Here is a 20,676-nt window from a genome sequence, read left to right as displayed (position 1 = left end):
ACATCAACCCACATTGGGGTTTTGAATATCATCACCAGGTTCAATTTGAACGGGTCAATGTTTGGGTTGGACTTGTTGGAAACCGTTTGATTGGTCCCTTTTTCCTGCCGACGAACCTCAACGGCCAAAGGTATTTACATTTTCTACAGAACGAACTGAGTGACGCAATCGACGACCTTCCATTGGCAGAAAGACGTCAGTTGTGGTTTCAGCAAGATGGCGCCCCTCCGCATTTTTCCCGGCAAGTAACTGAGCACCTCAACAACGAGTTTCCTGAAAGGTGGATAGGGAGAAATGGTCCAGTGCATTGGCCAGCAAGGTCACCTGACCTAACACCGCTGGATTATTTTCTCTGGGGATTCGTTAAAGCAAAGGTATACGCCACGCCCATTGAAACTAGGGAGGAACTCATTAGACGAATAATCAGTGCTTGCCGAGACGTCACACCAGAAATGGTAGAGAAAGCGTTTGAGAACTTAATTGTCCGCGCACAAACCTGTGTTGCAGCCAATGGTGATATTATTGAAAATGTTTTGTAAAAATTTATGTGAATAAAATATCTGCATTTAAAAACCAAACGTGTACATTTTTTCAAGTGTGAAAACTCTACTACGTTTGTATTAGACTTGTTCCCTTTTCAATTATCGTTTCAAACAATCGTAATTTGGCTTCACCAACTTGTAAATTTTTCAAGCTCGAATTTTCACTGATAAATAAGTTGTTTTTCGTCGAGTGAACAATTTTTAAGGGTTTTCGATGACGGCCTACAACTTTATAATAGAAATTTTTTATCTCGCACCTAGTGGTCGAAAAATAATTTTTCAAAATTGATGAAAAACATTACCGAAAACGCTCAAATTTCTCAAACTGATGTCCCCCGGTATAGAGAATTGACCTTCCAAATTTGAAATCGGTACTATAAATAGTTTTTGAAAAAAAACACTTTTCCGAGCAAAAAAAAAGACCCTGTATATCGTGAGCGGCACCAACCGAAACACACACGATTACCAACAATTAAAAAAAATACTTATAAAATATTGATAAAATAAAATAGTACTAGATTAAATTAGTATCTTTTCGCTCGAATTAAAAATTATGGGGAGTTGAAATTAAAGGGGAAATATTTTGGCCAGTTCGGTTCATTTGATCCCGGACGGGCCCCCAAAATGCGACACTTTCTTAATAACATTTATAGAAATTTGTATAGGAGAGTTTAATTAAATAATCAGGGGAAGATAAAGTTAAGAGTATATTTGTTGTTTAGGGGATTAATTTGGAATATAATTAAATAATAAGTGTCGGCATTAAAAAAATTACAAATAGACAGAACTGGCAATGGTAAATCATTTATTGCGCGATATTATGACATTAAGAGAAATCCTAAAAGTAACGTAAGCTAACTTACAACTAAAACCTAAACAATGTAGTCAAACTCCGCGGCGAGTATACAATATTTAATACGTTTGGCTGGTTCCCCATTTAAAAAAAATAAGTGTTCTACGGTAGCAAATTCAAAACACAGTTCCATCGTTGACTTTGGGCTTTATGGCTCCAGGGCTGGGCGTTGACGGCAAGCGGCGACTACGGCACAGTGGGACGGTCAAAGATGTAGTTTCGCGCCTCGTTCTTGGACTCGCGACTTGATCGCTTTAGCTCGCGAAAAACATTTTACCACGAGGGTGCACGACTCTGCGCTTGATTCTTCTTGAACGGTTAACGTTTCTGGTCCAGGCACTGTTCTGTTCTGACAAAGAGGAGCTACCCCTTTTTATAGCCTCGGCGGAGACGTCCCGAAAGTTCTTGGGAAAACCCAAAGACGTCACGGCCGAGCCCGGATTGTTTTCGAAGATGCCCCTCACATATTTCTCAATGTGATTTCCGTTATTTTGAGGGAACCAGCGCTAATGGGGAAAACCAGCCATTGCACGTTCTACATGAAACGTTCGTTTTTATACAAAGGAATATATTTCAAAATATTTACAACAATAAACCAAACCTAATATATATATATATATACCATAATAACAAATGTAAAATATTTAAAGGAGATCAATAGGTCTAAGAAGTAATTATTTAATTATTTGTTACAAGTGCCAATTGAATGGCCAACAGCTCTATCCTGTTGATGGGATGGCCGGGATCCACCAAAGACCGAGCACTGACCCCGATAGAAGGAATGGCGAAGGTGGCACCCCCGACTCCTGAGTCCGGGGCGAGTGACCCTTCAGTGTAAATAACCGTTGCGTCTTTGGCGTAGATGTCGAGCATCACAAGGAACAACTGTCGCAGTGCGTCCGAGCAGAGGTCTCTTTTTCGAGTAGTTAGCCAACGGGAGATGACCGTCACCTTGAGTGGTTCCCAAGGCGGAGTGGACGTGGGAGGAAGATGACCCCTGGATGAATGTAAGAGCCAGGATAGATTGTGTTCCCTAGCCAAGTTCCACGCCCGGAGAAGAAAAGGAAGCCGATCTGGGGCGAAGCTATGTTCCATGACCTCCAGTTGAGCCAGGTTTTCCCGCAGAAGAGAGGGATAAAAGACCGGGGTATCCACTGCGCCACATGGAGCAAGTGTATGGAGGTCCAAAAGAGAGCGACGAAAACTCAGCGGTGGAATTGCGGCCTCAGTTTCCATCAGGACAATGGGCCAATTAAGGATGACCCGTAGAGCGGCGTTTTGGACTTTGTCCAAAGTGGCGAACAGAGGAGTGGCTGCGGGTGCATAGAGAGGGCTGATATAATCTAGCCTGTAGCGAATTAGGTGGGTGTTCAAAAGTCTTAGCTCAACTGGTCGCTGAGACAGTACGCAGCAGATTGAGGCGCTTGAGAGAAGAGGAGGCTAGAGCCTCGACGTGAGGCTTCCATGTGAGTCGGTCGTCGAAAATACCACCGAGGTACCTATACGAGTGGACTTTGGTTAAGGGAGTTCCATCGAGATTGAGAGTGAGATCGCCTGGGGTGGTAGTCTCCTTTGAGAAAAGCATAAACTGGCACTTGAGTCGCTGAAAGTTGAGCCCCCAGCGTGCACCGTACTCCGCGATGTGATCAAGCGATTGCTGCATGGAGCGAAGGGCTTGGCCACAGACCCCGGCCGCAATATCGTCGGCGTGTTCCCCTTGGGAAACATGTCTCTGGCATAGTTGGGGAATCCCGTCCAACATTACAGTGAAGAGGATGGGGCTGATCGAGCTGCCCTGAGGAACGCCTCTCGTGACGAGGTAAGTGGCTGAGAGCGTACCATTGACCCTGACCTGATAGGTCCTATCCTTGAGGAAGTCTTCCACCCAACGAAGAAGATTGCCGGTAAGGCCCCGGTGTTGGCGTTTGTAGAGCAGCGCCTGGTGGTGAACACTGCCAAAAGCGTCTTTCAGATCTAAGAAGACCGCAAGGCAGTGATTGTTCGTAGCAAGAGCGCCTTGGGCTGCCATAGCAAGGCAGATCGCATCGTTGGTCGCTCGACGCCCACGTCGAAAACCCGATTGCTCTGCAGGCAGAACAGCGTTCTGGTCTAGGAACCAGACCAGTCTTCCTAAAACCAGCTTCTCGTAAATTTTGCCGAGATTAGGAAGCAGAGAGATAGCGCGGTAGGACGCGGCATCGAGTGAGGGCTTCCCAATTTTCAGAATGGGGTGCAAGACAGCATGTTTCCAACGAGAAGGCATGATGCCCTCCGCCCAAAGGCTTTTATAGAGCGCTAGGAGTGCCGTTCGAAAAGCCGGAGTCGAGTTCTTTATAATGAGGTTGGAGACGTTGTCCTTCCTAGGGGAGGTGTTGCCGCTTCCGAGAAAGGGACATTGTGTCTCGCCGGTGGCTGCTCCAAAAGTGGTTCAGGCTGGTATTTTTGTTCCGGGCCGAGCGTTGGCTGAGGATGGATATCCGCTCTAACAGACTGCGCGAGGCACTCTGCGACTTGGGCTTGATCCATTTCCACCTTGTCTCCTGTGTTCAACGTAATTAGCTTCCGTGGACGCGTGCCGGTCTTGAACCACTGAACTTGAGACCAGACCTGAGTCAAAGGAGTGTGAGCATGTAGTTTATTGCAATAAGTTCTCCAACTGTTACGCTTCGTCTCTCTAGTTAGTTTTTTGAAAAGGGCCCTTTCACGTTTGTAAGCGACCTGATCCAACGAATGACTTAAGCCTTGGGCCCTGCGTTGAGCCGCTTTGACAGTCTTGGCCTGCTTCGAAATCCACACCGTGCACAGGATAAAGAGTAGCTTTCGTCGGAGGTCTACCTCAACCGAGCCGCGCAAGGAGCTAGTCATACTAACGCGTGAGAGTTATATCCATGATAGTGCGAGAGCCAAGAAAAGGCTTCGCCTCCCGAAGAGCCAGGGGTGGGCCCACGCCTTGGACACGCACTTTTAATCTCCGCAAGAGTTGAGGGTTGAAAGAAGTTGACTTTTTGCAAAGCCACAGCCGCATCCCGAACCCGCGAGCTGTCCGTGTAGATTACCGTTGCCGTCTGACCGTAGACGTTGAGAGTGGAAAACAACCGAGGAGTAACGATGGGTTGGAGATGGCTCCTGGTGGTATGGAATAGCCAAAAGATGTTATGAGCCTGTTCCAGGCGCCAAGCCCGAAGGAGAAAGGGGTGCCTGCCGTGCGGGAAACGAACGTCAAGACAGGTTTTCACGTAGAAAGAACGGATAGTACGCTGCCGTATCGGCAACCCCACACGAAGCGAGGTTGGTCAGGTTCTGTAGAGCCCTTCTGTAGCTCAATGGAGGGATGGCAGGCTCTGCTTCCATCAGCTTAATAGAATAGACTGTGGGTATCCTAAAATAGCACGGAGGGCGACGTTTTGAACTTTATCCAGATTAGCCAGAAGCGTGGAGGCTGCTGACGCATATATCGAACATGAGTAGTCGAGCCGGGAGCGAATCAGGTGGGTGTACAGTAGCCAAAGGACTACACGGCCCGCACCCCAAGAAGTCGCAGAGACAGACCTCAGGAGATTAATCCGTTTCCTTAAGAGCGTCCGGGTTAGGCCTGGTGGGATACATCGTGTGTGAGAGATAATCATGTATTGGCATTTGAGCGTCTGGAAGTTGAGTCCCCAGGTGACGCCGTAATCCGATGTATTATCCAAAGCGTCATGCATTATTGCGGTTCAGCGATCCAAGATCCTTACCGCTAATCCATATTCCAATATCATCCGCGTGTTCAGTTTGAGCAATCGTTCGGAGACTCAGTCAATTGATTCCATCGAGCATTACGCTGAAAAGGATTGGGTTGATAGAGCTGCTCTGGCGAACGCCCCTCTTGACTGTGTAAGGAGCTGGGAGTTCTCTATTCACTATGACCTGGAACGTGCGGTCTCGTAAGACGTTTTCCACCCAGACGAGCAGGTTCCCATCGAGGCCGTAGCTTTGAAACTTGTATCGAAACGCCTGGTGGTGGACGCTTCCAGAGGCGTCTTTGAGATCTAAGAAAACTACCAGACAGTGCTGGTTGGTAGCCAGAGCACATTGAGCCGCCGAAGCCAGTTGAAGGGCGTTGTCCGTCGTCCGATGGCCCCTCCTGAAGCCAGACTGCTTGTCGGGTAGGACGTGGCTTTTCTCCAAAAGAAGAGAAGAAGGGAGATATCCCTTCTGATTCTGCCTCCGTTCCGGGTTTAAAAATGGAATGCAGGATGGCTTGTTTCCACTACTTGGGCATAACACCCACCTCCCAAAGGCTATTATATAACGTCAGAATTTAGCGCCTTCTTGAAAGCTAGAGTAGTGAGACATTTTCCACTGGGGCAGTAGCCCCGAAATGGCTGTATTGAGCTCGTTGTCCGATAATAGAGCATTGTAGGGTGGTTTGTAGGTCCGGATTGGGGTGAACATCCGCGCTAGAGGAAAGAGCTAGACGTTCCGCTACTTCTTTCTGGTAGAGCTCGTGATGGTCAGATCAAGCGCGCCATCTGGGCTCCTAGTGCGGAGGTGAGTGAAGTTCCCTTTGTTGAGAAGAACCAGGTGAAACTGATCTTGCAAACAGGCTTCGGTGCACCGGTCTTAAGGGTTAGTATAGGGAATGTCCCAGAGAGTACTATAATAATCGGCGTGTCCACCCCACGAAGATGGTCAAAAATCTCTCTAGAAGTAGCAACACGAGGATCGTAGATTTGATACAAAGTGACCCAGCCAGTAGGAAGATTTATCTTCACGGCCAGAGATTCCACGCCGGCACAGATCGGGGTTTGAAGACGAATTGTAGCTAGGGACTTGTCATTGAGGGTTTCCTCCCCGCCGCGTGGTCTCGTCGGCGGAGGCAGAAAAACGACCCCATCCACACGAAAAATGTTGTAACACCCAAAATGAAAGTGAAAAGTATTTGTGGGCCGAGAAACGTCTCTTGAAAAGCGATAATAGTGGGTATAAGATCACTGAGAATGTCTAAAGCGTCCGGAAGATGCGAGTGAATCCCATTAACGTTACCCTGTAGAATGTCAAATATCACTGAACATTGTGAGAGGAGACAACTACGACAGCCGCCATCGAAAAATGAGAGTCCTTGTGTGGAGCAGACCTTGAGTTTTAATGGGTGGGCACAAAATCTTGCATGAGGGTCTTCAGGGTTTCCTTCTTGTTAGTTTTCCCATGAATTTTCTCACAGACATTCACCACGCTAGCAATCAGCTGCCGTTAGAATGACTGGGGCTTCTGGTCTCGTGGGAGGAACTGTCATCTTTGGCGTGGGACACCTGTGTCGAGCAACGGCTTGGGAGTATGTTTTTCGGTCACATTATCGCAAGAGCCTCTCTGAAGCTGACTTCTTCCGCTCGATGGATTGTGAGTACAGACATTTCCTTTAATAGGACGGGGCACGAAGGCGTCTTAGAATTGTGCTGGCCTTTGCAGTTCACACAGAACTGGGCTGCAGTGCACCTTTTGGACGGGCCAATTGCGTGGTCTTTTTCACGTCAACGCTATGTGGCCATAGTGACGGCACCTATAGCATTGGATCGGGCACTCTAGGAACTTCAGGATGGAAAAACTCATGCTAGAGAAACACCTTCTTCGGTACTGAATCTTTCGGGAAACCAATGACATAGGTATTCAGGTGCCCACCAAGACGTCGGACGGACTTGAATGCCACCTGTTTATCAATGTTCTCCTTAGGGACAATAATGATTCGATCCAAAGTCATTTCTTTGTTTTCGAATTTACATCTACTCAAAACGTGAAATCTCTGAAAGACGTCACTGAGCGAAGGATTTGGGCTTGCTCTTCGGTGCATGGGAATACCAGCAAATCGCGCGGGGCAGAGGCTTAATATACACTCCCTCGCCGAATACGCGAAGAGGGTCGTTCCATGGGCCAATAAAAGATTTAATCTTTCATTGGCCTATGGTCGTTCTAAGGGCGAGAAACATTTTATCCGCTTGAGTGGGGGGGGGGATGTGATCAGCTTCCTCCGTCCGAAATGGACGGAGATAAAGGCGAGAAACACTAACAGATAGTAAATATATAATATATATATATATATTATATATTTACTTTCTGTTTCTCGCCTTTAGCTCCGTCCATTTCGGATGGAGGAAGCTGATGACATATATATATATATATATATATATAGCAAATTTAGATTATAGGACGAAAATAAAACTGTAGATGGCGACTGCGTTTCAATTGACATGGGAATAGGTAATGTAATTGTGAAAGCTAATATTTTTAAATCTGGAAATTTCTAATAAATATTATACTTTAGGTTTCCAAAATAACACATTAATCATAATATTGTCTATTTATAGGTTATTAATGTAGATGGCGTTAAGCGGTACTTTTGATACAATTGTATCACGGCTACGGGATTTTTATTTGATCAACGACTAACTTCAAACTTATTGCGTGGCTCGACAGTAAAGTAGAAGTATAAAATAATTTTATGGTTCTTGGAATAACCCTTATTGTAAAAGTAAACTTATAAATACAGTATACTATAAATATAATGGGGTTCGACCAATTTTGCATATGGGATTTTGAATCTCAAAGTTATTTCAGATGTAAGTAAATGATTTTGAGATTTCAGAGCGCAATTTTCGGGTTGATTTCTGGATTTCTAAAATCCATTTTCTCTAGAGTGTACGGTATTTTTACGAATGTCAAACCCCTCGATAAGTATACTAATTATTAAACTAAGGATATAATAAAAATGAAATTAACTTACACTTACACGTAAGATTGATTTTTAGTATATACATGTAGCTAAGGTATCATACATTAAGAGAGTATATAACAATATTAAAAATTGAAAAGTTTCACAATAAATATGATTTTGGTGCTGCACTATTTATTAAAACATTTAACCGAGTAAGGAAGGTTTCGCACTCACATCTACATATTTAAAATCTGGCCATACTTTAATACTCAAAACGGGGAAAAGCACTCTGGGAGTCCGGCAGAAAACTGTAGGATGAATGTAAGAATGTTGAAGGACTTATTTCCAAAATCACAACCTTAACAATACAATCTTTTGGAACAAAGCAACTTCGAGCTATGGAGGACCTAGGTGCAAAGGAAATATACTGCCTACTAACATTAGTGTATAATATTATTACATAAGTGTGCATTTCCTATTCTTCACGTGCAAAAGCTTTACTGAGAGCTATTCACATGACAGACTGCATTACGGGCTTCGTCTCCGTTTTGCGTCACTTGCTAACGCGTCACACGTATCCTTTGACAGCTAGGGGGAGATTTTCTTCTTGTGATGACGTCACTCCGTTACTAGCTCTCAGTAAAATATTCCCCAAAGTGAGAAACTTATAGAACAATATTATAGACTTATGCTACTAGCAATAGACTATGAGTGCTTAGTTGCCGGTCATGGTTTGTTCAAAATGACTAAGAAAATAAACGGTCGTAAAATAAGCAACCCCGCAATCTAAATTCTACTCGATGGTTTATTTATCCAAGGTTGTTATCGCCTTCATTATTTGATATGTTAAAAAAAACTTAAAAGAGGGGTATTTACATTATTTTCTTCGACCCTTTTCATTAGCTTTACAAATTGCAGCAGCTGAAATTGCTTTTAAATTACGTTCGGGAACCCTCTTTCCCAAAAATATTAAAAAAATAATTATTATCTTAGGCCATTCGAACTCGCCAAAAAGTGACGAAATTTCACGATAGAACTAAAATACAAAAAACTATCGTAGCATCACGAGCTTAAAATGAAATTTGATATTGTAATGCCAACATTATGGTACTTAATTTGAAATTCCAACCATTTTCGTGTTTTTGCTCATTCTCTCGCCGTCAACGTATTAAATTTCTTTTTAGAAAATTATCTAAGACATAAATTAGTTTCCTAAACCCCCACTAAACGCACTCTGTCGTTGGTAAAGATAAGAATTAATAAAAAAAAATAATTGTTATCTCGCGGTCGCGCAAAAATTTCGAGCACTCTGCGTGAATCCAAGTAGTCATTTAGGCACGCTAGTGGGGGCTTTGTTAGGGATAACTTATTATAATCCCCCTCTAATCGTATAATAACGTTAACTTAGATGATGCGCCTACATGTACGGGTGCTATTTTTTTGCGCGGTTGTAGGAGTGCACTTAACATTCTCCGTCCGTTTTTAGGCAATTTCCTTTCGCTTTTAATACACAAACCTCAGCTTAGTCAACAACGAACGACTGAACCATAAACATTGCTCTTCATTGAAGGCGCGTAACGAAATTATTTGGATTATAAACCGTACAGTTTTTAAAGCTTCTGTTTCAACAATGGCGAATCGCCCATCGGGGTCGAGTCGTACGATTAAGCCGGCGACGGTTAATTTGTTGCAGTATTTTGATTATCTGCCCCTTTTAGTAAACGAGATGATCCCGATGCAAAAACAAGGTAAGGGACAGTTGTTTTTCATTTGTCCTCTCATCATCACATATTTTACCATAAACATCCTCCAATTTGTATTTCAAGAATTAAAAATTTTTAATGGGAAATTAGCCTTTTCAGTTTACATAGAACAACTTAGCGGCCAAAGAAAATCATAAACTACAGAATTTTCGTCTGCTAAGCGGACGCTTTACTTTATGTAAGCTGAAATGGCTAATTGATGATGCTCGGATTTGGATTTTAAATACAATGTCGTGTCCAACGATTCACTCCTAGTCTGGCCCAATGGCTCCGTCTTAACTCCGCCACATATAACTATTGAATGATTCATTGAAATCGTATCCTTGGTTCTGTTTGTACAAATGTCATTATCAATTCTATGGTATCACGCGAAATAATTTTAGAGTTTAAATCACTTGTTTGTTTAGATATTTACATAAAGAGCCCGCAATTAGATTTACTTAAAGCAGTAATTATACTTTATATCTTTTGAAAAGCTTTGGTTAAAGATAACCCATAATTGTTAAGCTATAATGTTGAAGATAAAATCCCAAATCTCGAACCAGAGATACGAATTGATTTTGCGCTACTGTTCGTAACAAAGAGCACTTTATAAAGAGGGGGTATTTTGGTGTGGATGATCCTTGTCACAGTTTATAATAATGGCTGTCTTCTGCGTCCCTACACGCTAATTATCGTATGTCAAAAACCAGCGTTTCAACCGGAAACGCGCGTGCTCCTTGTAGACAACAAGCGTTCGCCAACCCCGTAATCAGTCGTCGCAGTCTGCAACCCTTTACAACCCGTAACAAAGGCCTTCAGCGTTTATTTTTTATCGAGGTATCTAGGCTTTTTCGCTTTGTAGAAGGGCGATCACGTGATCGTCTCGTGTAGTTCTTGAATGGGTAAATACGCGGCCACGCTACGTCACTAGAGGGGCTGTAGAAATAACGCGAAAAGGACGCGTAACGTAAGGCGACGCCTGTAGGCTATAATCGTGATTGAGTTTCCAAAGATACGCTGGCGACGAGCGGACGCAACAGAAGTCGTTTTAGGCAAACATCTTTCCCAAAACACTCCTTTTCGCCGGTGACTTGGCGTCAGTTCGCGCGGCAAAAAATAATCTATCCTTCTAAATGATTTGAAATGTAATTTTGTAATTTTTAGTTACGACTGCTCCGAGTCCATTTTGAGGGGAAGTATTTAAATCTAGGCTGTGTTCGCATTTTTCACTTTCGTTTTCGCTCATACAGCCTTTTACTATAACTGATTTTCTTCCTCAAAGATTCTAATTAGAATCTCGGTCGAGGGGGGCCGAAGACGTTTCGAAGGAATCGAAGCTCGTCGCTTTTTATTGAAGATTTGTCTAGAGCTATTTCTCAATATTCTTCGTTTTGGAAAGATTTATCTTTTCTCACCCGTTTTCCAATTAGACAATTTTATACCGTTATCTAATTTTTTACTCTTTTCAACAAATTTTAAAACTTATTCGCTTCGGTGATTGTGGCTCATTAAATTGTCAATTACGCGACCAGAAAGGCCAAATTTGTGATGGTGGCTCGTTAAACCAATTTGCCTTCGTTTTTTTAAATGAACGAGAAAGCAAAAAAATTAATGAATATCTTTTGGTCTACGATAAAGTTAGCATAGAAATCACAATAATACGATTTCGTCGATAAGGGTGTAGTAGACGTCGATCTCACAAAATAATGTACTTAAATCGAGGGGTCGGACACTTGCCATTATTTTGTACGGGATTTCGGGATTTCGTAGAGATTTTGGCAAATTTATCATTACTTTTTGAAGTGATTTTGGGATTTCAATGTTAATTTACCATAGAGAGAGTTAAAAGATTTTGCGATTTTAGACAAAGTGTACGGGATTTTCGTAAATGTCCGACCCCTCGACTTAAATACCTATTTTTTACATTTTTTATCGGCGATTTCACTTCAAATATATAATAAACAATTAAATAAATAAATATAAATTTAATTAATCCTAAATCACAATAGCCCATTACGAAAATCGGTCTACGAGAAAGGGGTAGTTAGATAATGCGCAAAAAAATAGATCAGTTTTGATAATTAATAAAAAAAATAATTATGAAATTGAGAAAAAACTCAAAAATGTTTTGATACGATTTCTAAGTGCAATATTTTCTTTTAAAAGAGGCTTTTTATTTTAAAAACTACCACTAATTTTGGATGAAGTTCTTTAATCCACATGCCGTTTCCCAAAGTCAAAGACTGAGATTTTAACCGAAGCTCGTCGGGTATATACGCGAACTACAATCTGATTATTGATAGAATGGCGTCTGTCTTGGCAAAGTCTCACCGTATTTCCCCACAGACCTTCAATTTCGTACCTAAGACAACGTCTGGTATTATTCTAGAATTACTAAAACGCGAGTCCATTGCCAAAGTGCTAACGGTAGCAGCTAGAGCATTCGGCTTTTTATCGCGTCCTAGGTTAGGCTTCACTTTTACACCCCTGAAATTTCTTTCTGCTCAGTCTATTTTTAAGAAATCTTTTGTTTCGGTGTTGAGTTAGTGCTGACTATTTATAAAACTCTCCTCGGTTTTACAATGTCATTCGCGACAATTTCTATTTTATATCACTGGCGGCAAAGAAAGTTTTTAAATTAATAAATTATCACACGAAAAACTAATTACTTAATTCGCGCCGAAGTTGTATATTAATTAATTGTCGTGACATGACCTCCGCGACACCTTGGATGAGTTTCTCGGTAAACAGGTGGTTCGATGTCGCCATGGTTAGAAATCGCGCCTTGCATATATCATATTCTAGGAAATTATTGTTGATCCTTGAAACCTCGCCCTGTTTGAAAGAAAAAATGAAGATTGCCAGAAGCTCATAATAAACCCTCTTTGGTAGAAGTATTCGTGTAACCTCCTTTATACAGCAATGGCTAAGGGAAAAAAAATTCATGAGAACGGACTAGTATTTGTTGGCGGACCCTCCAATCAGTCCACCTTTTCTCACTTGAATTAGTCATTTCAGTTTACATAAGAGGCCAACGTGAGAAGTGCATACACTGACGTGTTTTGTTCAACATTGTGTACTAAAATCCAGCACTATGTAAACCGAAAGGGTAATTGTTTCTCGCGAACGTTGGGAGAAAATGGAAACTCCCATTTAACGGCACACTGTCTTTTGCTTTTTTCCGGCATTTTTCGAAATATATAAGACCGCGAGTTGCAGCGAGTCAAAAGGGTGTCACGAAAGGAAAATGTACCGTTTTATACCACTACCCGAAGTGAGTTTGTAATAAACTTCTGGTAGTTGTTTAAATCCAGTTTCGGTCTTAGTAAGGACGATTAGGTAGATCGCTGCTTTTTAGATCCGCTAGAGGCGGTGGTGTATAGTAGAATGCTAATTTTTGTAAAACTTACAACTTTCGTAGTGGTGTGCAGCCCCCCCCCCCCGATATACCGTTCCGCCACCTTGCGGTTAAGAAAATAAATAAAGACGGGATATAATTTAATACGTCGAGTTTATTTCGGAAGTATACTTTTTTTACTTTCTTAATGGCCTGAATTTTCGCGTCGTCTGAACCGCGTCTGAAGGTTTTTTCCTCCAAAGACTCCTGACTCTTGTTGTTTGCAGAAAGGGCACATTTTTCTCGGTAGACAAAGCGCACTTTTCTTATTTCCTGGTATATAAAACTAAAATAAAAAGAAGGTACTTGTCGCCGATAAAACAAATGTCCTATTTAGAAACCTCGCGTTAAATCTTGAGCCGTGGGGCGTGACGCCAATTTCTTAACGTGATAAGTTGACTTTGAAACCAAAAACTTGTCATTGATAACCGATTGAGGAAACTACGGGAGTCCTCCATCTTAAATGGACGATAATTATAACAAAAACGTTGCCAGTTCGTCAAAAGCCACACTTCAGAACCGGAGAAATTTGAAAGTAATTAAAATATAATAAACCATCATTTTTATCTCGGAGCTTGATCGAGGCCTCTTTATAGAAATTATACGTAAGAAAAATTTGAGATCGAAGTCTTATAGCCGTAGTACGCTCTTGGCGGTTGACCTAGCCGGTGATGGCGTCGTAGACTTTCGGAATAGCTGCCGCGGCTTCTTCCGTCCATTATAATTCAAGCACCACGAGGGGCTCATTCTCACAGACGCGGTAGCGACGCGGGCCGAAAACCTGTTCGTTTTAATGGTATAACTCTCGATTGGTTTATTTCTTATTTTTTTTCAACGTATCTGTCGGCCCGTTTTGTATAATCCCCGCAGTTCGAGAACTTAGTTCTTCTTTAATTCTCGCGGACTAAATCATCCGTTTCGGCGGCGTCGACTTGATGGGGGACGAGAAGATGGGAAACGGAGCCGTCGTCTAGACGCCGTTAAGTCCTGCCGATCGCGGCGTGAAATCCTGATATCGCCCGTCTAAATTGAGGGCGCCCATTTCAAAATAAGGACTCGGGTGGAAAATTCGGTTTCGAAACGCGTTTTCGAAGCCAAAAATCATGGTGAGGATGCAAACTGTCCCGATTGGCTCCTCGGCTCTAAACGGTTACGGTGAGTTATTATCATTTTAATATTACACTATTTAGTCCTAACAGCGGGTCATCCCTGGAAGTACCTTAATATGTTTAGTATCTTACGACTGATACATCGGTAATTTGTAATCGGATAAGTACGGGATTTCCCAAGAGTCGTTATAGAAAATGAATGAATTCATAAAGTAGCTGGAAATCTCAATTACAATTTTCCAGATTTACGCAATTATTGTTTCGCGTGGTTTTTTTTTTTAAATCTGAATGATTTACGACATTTTGTAATAATATGTTTGGCTTCGTTACTTGTACTTATGAAGACGTAATAATTTCAATACTTGGTGTAATACGCCTATACCTTATGTAGTTTAAAGCTTGGTGTCTATGGCCTTTGGCTGACACCATGAGTTCATTTTCCAAAACAAAGCAGCTTCTGTCAGGCCAATAGGCGCTTAAATAAAACACCCTTCGAGGAAATCGCCAAAAAGTAATATTTCCGAGAGCCAGGAACTGCAAGTCACTTTTTATACAGTGCTTGTTAAAATAATGGAAAATTTTCACCTTTAAACAGAACGTAGTGTTTTTGCTAAGCCTTTTTATGTCAAAAAAGCTACCAGGTTAAAAGGGAACACTTTTGCATAATTTATAGGTGAAAAGTTTCCATTATCTTAACAAGCACTATATAAACAGTGACTTGCAGGTCCTGGCTCTCGGAAATATAACGTTTTGGCGATTTCGTTGAAGATGTTTTATTAAATCGTCTATTTCCACAGGGCAGGCGACCAAATTTATCCCACTCGTTTTAATTTCTCGGCGATTCATATTTTGAACATATAGTCTAACCAAAATGTAAGCTATAGGAGCTAAAATAGCAGACGAAATCGCTGAGAGTTTCGGTAGGATATTAACTGTCCGGACCTAAACTACTTCCAAAGTGTTAGGTTCAGTCCCAGAAAAAATGTGGTTCAAAATTGGCCGTAAACTGTTCGGGACAAGCCAAAAGCATTAGCCTAAATAACAGTGAAAAACATTAAAATAGCAATGACACTAAGCGCAACTCAGCCACGGACGGTAAATAATTGTGCTGGGATACATAGTAATTCAAAAAGGGCGAAAGGATCGATTGGAATGCGCTCCAGCCTTTTCTTTTCAACAACAGAACCGCGTCATTAGCATTAGTCGACCTCGAAACCGGTTACCGAAACAAAAAAAAACTGAAAACTAGCAATTACCGATGACGTCTTCGGTATTTGAGGAAAATCAAAACGAAACTAATAAAGAACGTATATGCTAATGAACGCGAAAGCCGCTCTTGTAATTCGCTACAGCGACATTACTCGTCGAAATAATATTGTTCTACATTGAATCGGTTGGTTACGGAATGGAGATGACGCGAAGCGGGTATATATCTGGCAGCCCGGGTGGCACGCGCCGAGAAGTTGAGTCTCGCGCGCGCTCTCGCGACCCCGGCGCCCTCGTCACCTTTTCAAAAACTCGCACAATGCGGCGCTGGAGGGCCTCCGGCTCAGTCTCCAAATCTCTCCCTGATTTCTGTTCTCTCTGGCTTCCGCCTATTTATATCGCAAATGGTCGCTCTGCTTTCTTCAATTAGCCATTCGGCACATAGCCAAAGTAGCATCCCGTAATGAACAGAAAGCAGCATCCTCGTACCGCGGATGGGAACTACATTACCAACACCAACGGATTTATACCATCCGCGTTCTATTGAAAATTGAGTAAATTAATAAATCCTCAGTACGAATCGTAATTTTAACGGTCGCTTCCCGGCGGTTTTTTTTCGTCGAGTTTCTTCCGTCTTATTAAGATGGCTCTATTAAACGAACCGACGTCACTAGTCTAGTTCCGGTGTGCGTTAAGGAGAAAGGAAGCGTTTGAAATGTGGCAGCTGTGATATACCACCAGCATCGATGATGTCTGCCGTAAGAGACTCTTTTCTCCCCCCGCTCTCAATGTTGCCTCATATCTAACGAGCGGTTGCGTTTTTTTCCCCTCGTAATAACGATGTAGGTGTGATATGCCTACATTTTAATGGTTAGATTTTCGACGTTTTCTAACAGAGCTTTCACCATTAGCATTTTTCCGTGGAAAATTTCCGAGCGTAGTAACAGTTTCTCTTGTTTTTCAATTCGTCTTCATTGAATCACCCGTTTCTTCGAGAACGAGCTTCTTCGGCGACAGACGCGTTTACCGCCCGCAATGCCCGTCGTCTGCTCGCGTTAGTGAACGGTGATTTTTTTTCAAATTCGACATTCGGGGGAAAAGCAAGCGAACCCCACACTTGAGCGATCATGTAAACGCATTGCGTGCGAGACCCGTAAGCGTATGATGTGATGGAGAACGACTGAGTAGGCCTAACCCTAACTTACGGGGTTCTGTTGGCGGCCACTGGTGTGCGCGTGTGTACCATATGAAATTCCGGTAATCATGGCTACTGGCGGTACTTGTAGCAGACCCATCATGGCGAAAGTGGCGTACGCCGTGATAGTGCCCGAAAGTGCCCGTGTAGCTGAGCGGAAAAGGAGGCCCAGGGTTACCTTCGACTTGGGTAGGTAGAAGAGACTTTATTCAAAATATCCTTAAAAATCTAAACGAAAATTTGATTTTTTTAGTAGCCATTTTTCTACAGTCAGCTTTTTCGTAGTGAACGGGTTATATTTTCGAAGATAATTTTCCTCGTACATGTATCCTTATTTTCAAGGATATTTTATTTATCAGTCGTTTTAAGCTATTTCTATATTAAGTTTGGATACCTGTTAAGGATTTTTTTACAACCGTGTTGTTACAATACAGGTACTTTTATTATTTAAACATTTAATACCGTTTTGCTCCAATTTATCATAGAACAGCTTGTCTAATCTAGAAATATTTTAGTTTGCCCTTACGAAAAGCGGTACAGCCGGTCTCTTATACATTACCTTGGATTAATAATGTACATTATTAATCCAAGCATTTACTCTGAATATGCGAATGCCAAGGCTTAACAAAATTATAAGTGATATTTTGTACGGAGGTACTGGTACTTTCTTGCTGTTAATACACTCGATTGTATTTACTTTTGCTAGGTTGGGTTTATTAGACGGCTTTAAATTTACGAACGCCAACGTCTTGAAGATAGTTTCTCAAAATCGATTAGCAAGTAGCTGTTGCAAAGTAATACGTTTTTAAGCGAGGTTTAAAGAAAATATTAAGTTATTAACTTCACTTTAGCATCATTTTGGTAAAGTAGGATTCACGACGAACAAAGAAAACGACACTCTTTTCAGCGTAAGTGAGGTAACTGTTGAAAATAGTTCTTTAATTGTTGATAAAAAATATGAAATAATTTATCCCTTAAAATATTGTAAAAAACACTTTCAAAATACCAAAGAAAATTTGCCTTTAAATATAACGTCGGGTTTGTCTGTAAAAAATATATATTTCCTCCTGCCCGTAGTTTACCTTTTCACTTAAATGCAATCTAAAAGTAGAGTAGCTTCTGACGATCTACGAAACGGTTAGTCGCCGCGAATGTACTAGTGTAAATACCCTTTTTAATAAACACTGCGGTTATTGTTAGATTTAATTTAATTTACCCTCTTCTCAAAGAATAACAGTCCAAAAACGACTTGGTCGTCGTGAGTAGTTCTTTACCAAGACCGTAAAACTGTTAAATGATAGGATCGTGTATGGTTTCAATTTTAAACTACTACATCCCGCAATTCAGACGCCAGGAAAATCGTAAAATTTGCAGTTGATAAATTTTCGTATTTTTCTAAAACTGACCTACTGACGATGATAAATTATTGCTCTTACAAGTACGAAAAAGTAACTTTGAAACGAGTCTTGAAGGCAATCAAAACGCTAAAAAATAAATACAAGTAGACCAAATATGTCGATACTTGAAAACTAAATTATGGGGCTCGCGTCCTAACAAAAATAAAACCTACCATTTCCTCTCGCTGCTCCACTATCATTTCAAGCAATGGCCACCCAAATACCATTCTTGTTTCTACGCCCGGCAGAAGAGGGCGTAGGATAGATTTCGGTCGCGAATATGTCGGGTTCTGAAAATTAAATCTTGTTATTTCTTTAGCAAGTTACGATATCTATCCTCATGTCAATTCAATTACCGGGAAGCGGCTGAAATTCAAACGCTATAGCGGTCCTTGAAAATTTGGGGTTAAGTAATTGTTGCAGCACTAATTTAATTTAAAATTTCCATTTAACAATTTGTCAAATATGCACTCCGTGTTTTTTAAATATTAAAATGTATCCCAAAACAATTAGTTAATCATGTTTACTATACATACAGTAATATTATTTGACATTATTTCGAATTTTGTTCGCATTTTTTTCGAAAATACGAGCAATTTATATCCCCGCCTTGTCGTTTTGACTGCGATTATATAAGCGAACTGACTTGGACGAGTTGCTTCCCGAACCAACACGAAGCTATTTCTCAGTCTGGTTTCGAAAACTAATTATCTAAAACGAAGCGATTTAGGGGTAAGTGTGAACATGGCTTAGAGACTTCTTACCCTAAGCCACAACAACGCTCCTAGTGGCGAAAATCAATTTCAGTAACCCTCTAACGAAATCCCTACTTTAAACTCCCTATTAATGGTCCAAATATGATCCTTGACCTATTTGATATCACATTTTACCGGAAAATAAAATGGACTCGCCTTGGCAGTTTTTATTACAAAAAAAAACCCAACTTTTATCACAATAAACACTTGACTATTTTAAGTTTCATTTTCGCGTCCTAATTTTTTCCGTAAGGGAATCCCCCGGGTAGAAAACCGAATCCAATTTCATTCGCAAGAAAATCTTCAGATGAATGAAACATAAAATTATTCAGCGTATTGTATTACGAGTAACACGTTCTGAATGTATAATTTCGCGTGGGCGCCTGGAATTTGGTAAAACGATTCTACGCTCATTAGAAGTCTCCTCGCTGACAGAGAAAGAGTGAATTAGACGATAGAATTTTATGGTGAAATGTTCTTTTAATACGTGTATATAATTTAAAGAATTTATTAATTCAAAATAACGGTCTACAAAGCCGCCGATCAGAAAACTTGCACCATTTTCGGTTTGGGCTGTGAAGAAACATAAGCTGCCAGGCAAAGGTTTCCCAGCTGGTTAAATAAATTGGTGTTGCCAGATTCGAATTATTTTGCTTGAAACGTATACCCAAATGGCAGGTGTTGCTTTCCCGCCAAATGTGGAGATATATTTCAGAAGTTGGAGGGGGCAAAGAGAAACGAAAAGGGGTCTAAAGAATGGTTTTGAATTTTTAATGGAGTGTAGCTTCTCCGAGTGCGTGTGTAATTTTTACTTTTATGTGAATTGGTAGGAAAAGACTGAAAATTAAACACAGTTGTGGATCTATAAGCTTTATATGCGTTTAATGTGCACATGAGCCTTTGGAAGATTTCAACAGACCAAAAAGTTGGAGGGGGCAATAACATTAGTGGCCCCTCCCAGCAAAATTCTAGGGAGGGGCATTGCCCCCCCCCCCCAACTGCCCCCCTGGTTCCTACGCCCCTGATATATTTGAATATTTTGCGGCATAGTATCGAATAAGACTTATAAAATTTAGGTACTCCTAGGCTTCAACGTTTTATCATCTCACATTGCAGATGAAAATGTTAGAATTTTGGTAAAGGATATTTTATTTCAGTTTAAAGATATATCTGGTTTACTAAATTAGGTGGCATAAAGTTTAGCATGATATCCGGTCCTAACCGGTTTTTTCCAGTACTATCTATTTACCATTAACCTTCAAAAAGGCTACGTCATAGTCAAACTACAAACCATGACACATCATTACCCAGCATGTAAACTAATTTGTTCCTGTGATCAGCGACCCGTAGAAACGACAATATCTATATACATATGGATTAGAATGTCAGTCTCGATTTCATTTGCTATATCATCCTTGCAAATTTTTCTTTAATCTGGCAACCATGCTTTTGAATGACGTACAGGGTGACCATTCTTCCTTTATTTTATAATTTTTCCTATATTTCAATGCTTTCCTTTATTTTCCTATAATTTAACCATTTTTCCTATATTTTCCTATAATTTAACCATTTTTCCTATATTTTCCTATAATTAGATATTATTTTGTTTTTCGTGCGGTTTTTACGAATTTCCCGCGTGCCTAGTTCGCTTTTTGTAATACAGATGTACTTAATGCCTTTGATAAAATGTAAACTGCTTCTCTAAAGAACTGCACTGAACGGAATTAAGAATATCGTAGTCTGCTTAAATAGTTTCTTTTATATTAACACAAATTTAAATTTTATTTAT

General features: G+C 41.1%; 1 protein-coding gene across 2 annotated transcripts in view; it reads left to right on the top strand.

The window, feature by feature from the left end:
* The first annotated feature begins 9,598 nt into the window (after window positions 1-9,598).
* LOC149921389 (alpha-galactosidase MYORG) overlaps window positions 9,599-20,676 on the top strand; it is a 41,492-nt gene continuing 30,414 nt past the window's right edge. Inside the window, exon 1 of one of the 2 annotated variants that reach the window (XM_090162487.1) lies at window positions 9,599-9,831. In XM_090162487.1, coding sequence (XP_090018613.1) covers window positions 9,714-9,831 — 118 coding nt within the window. In that variant the 5' untranslated portion in view covers window positions 9,599-9,713. Of the gene's footprint in view, window positions 9,832-15,882; window positions 16,925-20,676 lie in introns of those variants that run through there. The other variant, XM_090162485.1, reaches the window with a different exon arrangement.

The sequence above is a fragment of the Leiobunum rupestre genome, chromosome 11 (assembly GCF_980474605.1).
Source record: "Leiobunum rupestre chromosome 11, qqLeiRupe1.1.hap1, whole genome shotgun sequence".
Classification (NCBI taxonomy): domain Eukaryota; kingdom Metazoa; phylum Arthropoda; class Arachnida; order Opiliones; family Sclerosomatidae; genus Leiobunum; species Leiobunum rupestre.
The sequence above is the reverse complement of the archived record's forward strand: the minus strand, read 5'-3'. Positions and strand labels throughout refer to the sequence as shown.